Source organism: Semicossyphus pulcher, unplaced genomic scaffold, assembly GCF_022749685.1.
Source record: "Semicossyphus pulcher isolate SPU_LCO1_2020_fin unplaced genomic scaffold, fSemPul1.0.p SCAF_25, whole genome shotgun sequence".
Lineage (NCBI taxonomy): Eukaryota > Metazoa > Chordata > Actinopteri > Labriformes > Labridae > Semicossyphus > Semicossyphus pulcher.
In genome coordinates, this window is record NW_027211699.1 from 11,168,272 (window position 1) to 11,174,975 (window position 6,704).

The 6,704-nt window shown below is 43.9% G+C and overlaps 1 protein-coding gene across 1 annotated transcript; it reads right to left on the reverse strand.

Annotated features, from left to right (window-relative positions):
• Positions 1-285: 285 nt before the first annotated feature.
• Positions 286-5,530, reverse strand: thoc6 (THO complex 6). The gene is made up of 13 exons (XM_069676071.1): positions 5,426-5,530; positions 4,318-4,409; positions 4,151-4,215; positions 3,973-4,076; positions 3,324-3,361; positions 3,195-3,243; positions 2,883-2,954; positions 2,670-2,772; positions 2,547-2,596; positions 2,108-2,170; positions 1,870-1,980; positions 540-668; positions 286-427 (listed from the first exon to the last, which is right to left on the reverse strand). Exons 1-13 carry the CDS (start codon positions 5,438-5,440, stop codon positions 347-349), a joined length of 972 nt encoding a protein of 323 aa, XP_069532172.1. The 5' UTR covers positions 5,441-5,530; the 3' UTR covers positions 286-346.
• Between the last annotated feature and the right edge of the window lie 1,174 nt (positions 5,531-6,704).

The window sequence follows — 6,704 nt, forward strand, 5'->3', positions numbered from 1 at the left end:
ACACATGGTGGTGTGTTTGAATGGGTTTGTTTGTACCTCAGAGAGGCGATGAACTCTAACAAAGGTTTGTACACTTTGCTTTTCAGAGTGAGAATATAAATGTATTTTTTTCTATAATTAAAAACTGTTTCAACTTTTTAAATCTGTCGGTCACTGAACTCTAAATGTTCACATCAAGGATCCACTTGGTTTGTGATGTGTGAGTGAGTCTGAATGAGTATCTGATGTAGAGTCAGCGGCCAGTTTGGTCACAAATCATGAAAACAGTTTAAAATGTGACAAAAATATTTTATTTCCTTCAGATGAAATGATACAAAAACAGTGAAAATCCAAACGACCGCACGTTTCAGAAGCTGAGTGAGAACGCTCTGTACGACAGGTTGGTGAACACGTCGATGTGATCGCTGCTGCCGCCCACCGTCAGGACCTACAACACACACACACACACACACACACGTTTAGTGCTGATGAAGAAAGCTTCACATTCAAACCCTCTGATGTTACCCTTCTGTGAGGGCGTGATGCGTTCACTGACTCACCCTGTGCTCGGTGCTGTTGGTGTTGAGCTGCAGTGTGTTCAGGCTCTGCGGTGTGCAGGGGATCTGTGCTTTGACGTCTCCACCCAGCAGACAGTGAGACACGGACGGACCTTCGCCCACAGACAGGATCTGAAGAGGAGGTTCACACTCGTTTAAAGTCATGAGCTCATTCTCTCTAAGAGCCTAAAAATGGTGAAAGTTTCTTTGACAGATAAAAAACATTAACTGTCTCCTACTTTGAAAAACAAGTTTTAACTTGTGTAAAAATCTTTGGCCATAAATTACATTGTGCTGCGTTTCCTCCGTGACTTCTTCCTCCTGTCTTTGCTCATCATTAGCACGCTAGCTTGTTACCGTGTAGGACGAGCAGCTAGATGCTAACGTCTGTAGTAAGCTAACGAAACTTTAAACTTGCATTAATGTCTCTCACTCTCTCTACAGCATAAAACCTCTGCATTTAAATACATCTTCTGCAAATGTAATCTTTACAGCAAACCGACAGATTAAAGACATTATATGACCTTAAAGTTAAAATCTCAAAGATCTCAGTTTTGTTCTCTTTGGCGGCATCTTATGGCGATAAAAGGTCATTCCTGTACACGTCCCGCTTTAACCAGACGTCCACGGTCGGCTCCGGTTGTAACTCTTGATTTTCCTGGCTGACGGTCGCTTTCCTTTTCAGACTGTTTGCTTCATCTGAGCGTCGAGTTTGTTTCTTCTTCTTTGGATTTTCACTTCTTGTTGAAGTTGTATCTGTAGTCATCCATCTTTTCTTTGTTTGTTCAGCCATAGTAGATTACTGTTTACTCGCAACACTTGCAGAGAGCGGAGAAGCAGCCGCTTAGCTCCGCCTACCCTCTCTGGCAGACCAACCACTGCTGGCTGATGGAAAACGCGTCACTAACTGGGCGCCGCCACAGACACCCAGCCCATAATAATACTATATACTGCAGATGTAAAGGCTTTCATCAGTGGGCCACAGGCTCAGTCACCGTGTGTTACCTCATTCAGAGAGAGAGAGAGACTTACAGACATTTATTTACATGAACATCTTCATGATTAAATCTTATCATCCTGATTTTCAAAAATCTTTTAGGACTTTAAGGGGTTTAAAACTGGAGCATGAAGCTCTTCAACACGGCGTCACACACACTCTCACACACACTCACACACACACTCACACACACACACACACACTCACACTCACACACACACACTCTCACACACACACACTCTCACACACACACACTCTCACACACACACTCACTCTCACACACACACTCACTCTCACACACACACACTCACACACACACACACAGAGTGAGCTCACCATGTCCTGGTGGAAGGCGGCCTGTCTCTGGCAGCCCTTCAGGGGGAAGATGGAGGTGGGAGACAGAGAGCGGAGGTGCCACAGAGACAGAGACGGACCTCCACCACACAGCTGGAGGGAGAACAGAGTGAAGAGTTACACCTCCAATGATCCTGTTACGTCTCTTAATATGGATGTTACTGAGGAGAGAGCGTCCCTCCATACAACTACAGATGTAGGAATAATGACGTTTCCTCACCATCCAGTCGGAGTCGGTGGTCAGACAGCTGATCCACTTCCCGTACTGAGGCCGAGCACACATCTGAAACAAACCAAACTCTCTTATTGAAGAAACTACAGCTCATCAGAACAGTCAGTAAAGATTATTCGTGCATCAGATTTCAGAGAGCTCATGACAGTAGGTGGAGCTTTAGCGAGAGCGAACAGAGGCTGTCTCATTGCAGAGGAATCAGCAGTTTATGCTGTTCTTACTGATGTTACATGTTAGAAGACTTCAAATGTTCATGTGCTCAAACAGATGTAGAAGAGGATCCTGCTCTTTAATCACACCTGTATTTACTGCGTTTCTTCTCCGTGTATGCAGAATATATGAAGCCCAACATAAACACAGCCACATGAAATCAGTTCAAAGTGTCAGAAACGGCTTCATGACGACAGACGACTGACAGCTTCCTCACCTCGTACTTGTACACCTCGATGCAGTGGACGCACTGCCCCGTCCGGCTGTCTGTAAACGCATCATCAGAGTTAGTAATCAAACTACAACCTGCTGTGAATCCAACATGGCTGCCGTCTCTCACCCCACATCCTCACGGCTCCGTCCTCCCCACCCGACAGGATCTCTGCCTCCCTGTCTCTCACGCTCACACAGTGCACGTAGTCCGAGTGACCCTGAAGCACCGCCTGAAGAGACGAGACACAAAGAGGTTCAGGTGAGACGATTCACTAAAACAAGATGATCGTCTAAACGTGCCGATCAGGAGGAGAACCCCGACTGATGAACCCCGACGGACCTTGAAGACTCCGTGCTCCAGGTCCAGGATGTGGATGTTGTTGTCTCCTCCTCCGATGACCAGACTGTTGTCCTGAAACACAGAGACACAGAGCTCAGCCCGGCCAGTGAACGCACCACAGACTGAGACACAGAACAGAACAACAGTCCAGACCTGAGGGAGGAACTTGAGCGTCTGTTCAGGGTCACTGCTGACTCCAAAAACAAAGACTACCTTAGCTTGTAATTTATGAGCTGCTCTGATTCAGATACCAGATCAGAAATCTGAACACACCGGTCCATTTCAGGGGGACCTGAGTGTGTCCCGACTCACTCTGGGGTTGACGATCATGGCGTTGATCTCGGGGATCTCCAGACTGGACCTGAGGACAGAAAACGGATGGATGAGGAGCTGCAGACGGCAGGACGGACAGGCGGCACACAAACACAAACTGTGACTCACTTGTAGTTTGGTCTTTTTGTCCACAAGGGTTTGACATTCTGAGGAAACAAAGACAAAGATCAGATAAAAGACCGAGTCAAGGACAGGAAGTAGCTTCAAGTTTCCACAGGAACTGACATCAAGCGGGATTCTATTTTTACCCATTTTAGGGTCTAAATGACAAAAAAGGAACAAACAGTGTGAGTGTCTCAGGAGATGTGTTCATCCTGCAGCAGTGAAACAGGCTGTAATGGCTGCAACATAATCCTTGATGGTTCAAAGGTCGTCCACTAAAAGTTCTTGTTGTTTCCACTGACAGGCTCAGATTGTTATTCTAAGTGTGTGACAACATGACAGAAAGGATCCCTACAGAGATAGACCTATAGCAGCTCCTGTGTCCTGTGAGGTAAAATCAGTGTTTTTCTGAATGGAGTCTGGTGTGTGTGCAGAGAGCGATGTAACGTCTGTGTGTGGTTAAAACAATCATCTTCCTCTGTAACAAAAAGGTCTATCTCTGTAGGGATCCTTTCTGTCATGTTGGAATGTTAAACTTTGTGGCACTCTTCACAAAGACTTTATCTACATTTCCTGTATTTTTCCTGTTCACTCTCTCCACCTTCACCTCCACCTGTCGTTGTTGTTAGTGGTTTGAATTTAAAGCAACAGTCACCTTCTTGATGAGTTCGGTCCAGCTCCAGGCGCTGACCTCTCCGTTTCCTGCGCTGAGGAGGTGACAGTCGGTGGAGAGGAGGGAGAACACCGGACCCTCATGAGCTGATGGAGAGAAAACTACATTTTTAGCAGCAGCTGTTAGCTTCATGCTAACGTCAGCGTGTGTTTGCACTCACCTGTGAACGTGAGGACTGGTTTCTGACTCAGTTTGGTGGCGTCTGGACTCAGAGCTGCAGACAGGCTGCAACAGTCCAACACAGCGAGGGTTAATCATGATAAAAGCACACCTTCACACTGATGGAGCAGGTGCAGGTAAGCTCTCAGGTGTGTGTCTGTGTCTGACCTGAAGAGGCCGATCTCTCCGTAGTTGTTTCCGGCTGCCAGGAATCGTCCGCAGGGAGAGAAGCTCTGAGAGAAGACGGACATGTGGAGCAGCTGCAGAGACAAAGAGGTGACACTTGAGTTCATCAGATGGAGTCTGTTTCTGTCAGAACAGCAGAGAAGCACACCTGTCACCTGTTACCTGCGGCTCTGCTGCTGCACACACTGTTTACTGAAGGGACATACAGGTTTATTTTATTCTTTGGCTCCATCTGGTGGTCGTATGAAGCACGTCACATATGAATATAACATGATATTAGCTCATACACAGGGTTCAGTGTTCTGGCAGCATGAGAGTGAAAGCAATGAAACACTGAGGCCTGAAATCTGAATCACTAACTCATGAGAAACTCTGAATATCTGTTGGTCCAATATCTAGTGAACATTTGTATCACAGTCACCTACTCAAACAATAACTTACATTGAACTCTGCTTTATGTCCCATTTAGGCTCCATTTAATGGCCTTTATTAATGCTTCACTGAGATGTGTTTCTTCTCATTCAAGGTTGAATTCTTGTCTCTCATTTAAATCCAGTTTTTAGTCTTTCTGACACAGAAACAGGGAATTCTGCTCCTTTAAATCAAGTGTGCCACACCACTGAGTTCACACCACTTGTGCCACTGTTTAGCTTCAGTAAATGGAGTTGAATTGTGGCTTAAACAGCCATCTAATTCTTTCCATTACAACCCGGATTTCCCCGAAGATTCTTCTGAACACAAACGTATATTTAAAATGTCTGTTTATCGTGAGAACTTTCACTAACAAGCTCTAAAATATAAATTCAGCAGAACTCTGAACGGAGTTTGGCCTAACGCTCTTATTCTGCCCACGAAAGCCACCACAGAGAGTCCCAGGGGATTCATCAACATTCACATCTGTGTTACTGAGTTCATGTTAGTTATCCATGATACCATGAGAGAAATGTAACACATGCTAACGCTGTTAGCAACATTTCTGCTGACAACACAACACAAAGCGCGGATCCAGCCAGGAGCACAGAGCAGCTCTAAACCACCAGTTTTCTTTAATTCGGATCAATAATCAGATTAATAAACGTGATAAGTTCACCTCCACGGGACCCATCCTGCTGTTCCTCCTCACGGATCACCTGAAGCTCAAACTGGAGAATTAAAGCAGAAGAATCCGAACGATGAGGAGACGGGAAGAGTTAAATGCAGGCGAGGAAAGATGACGTCTTTATGGGCGGGACAAAGCATTCTGGGACATGTAGTTCAAGCAGGGGTGTCGTTATAATTTGAAGGGGTAGACATATTTATGCAGGAAGATTCAAGAAATAAAAGCGTTGAATAATAACAATCAGATAAAAGATTATAACTCAGATTGTTTCTGTGGTCCTTTAAATGTTGGTTTCTTAGCTGAACAGACTGAAACGTGTCATCGGTACATAAATAAGTGGGAACAAATAACAAATAACAAATTCAACAAGGAATAAAGATTCTAACAGCAGTGATGCTTTAATATACTGAAATAAAAACATTAAAAAGGAATTAAAATAGAAAAATTACAACAAATAAAAGTACTTAAAAAACGTTTTGAGTGACAACGTAATAAAAAGCTGGAATCAGTTGGATGATATGAAACCTTTCTGTTGTCGGGTTTATGTGAATTATTGCTTTTTCTTATTTCATCTTTTGTGTATTAATTCACTTGTTTCCCTGCAGCTGTAGATCAATATGTTTACTGATCAGAGGTGATGTACCTACATGATGTTTTATTTCTGCTTCAGTGAATGAGCTGCTCGTTAACCTCACTTAGAAGCAACAGCATCAGACGTACAGAGAGATTCAACTTTTTTAATGTGGTGACGTGTTTTAACTGTTAGTGGAAAAAAGTCTTTAAAATACTTACAAACAAAACATTAATCTGCAAACAATTAATAATAAAATATCAGTAACAAGTAACAACCTTAAGATAAAGGCTGAAACTCACCATAATTCTTGTTATTGATTACGCTCTGAATTATTTCTAATTGATTCATCTTTAGTCCATAAAATGTCAGTAGTTGTGAAAATGCTCATCACAATGTCCCCACGTGTCAAACAGCACATGCTCACACATCAGAAGCTGGAAGCAACAAATGTTTTAACTTAAAATCACTAACGAGTCATCGACTATTAAAATATCTGACAACAGAAGGAACGATACCTTACACACCTGTGCAGGAGTCAGAGGGGGTCTATCTTATCTTAGGGGCCCTTCATGTAGTTTGTGGTCCATAAATGATGAGTTCAAAGGAAACATTGACAGTGATCGTTAGCTGCAGTGACAGTTGTAGGCCTAATAATCCGAGGTGTGTGCGGTGAAACCCCGCAGCTTCCTCCACAGG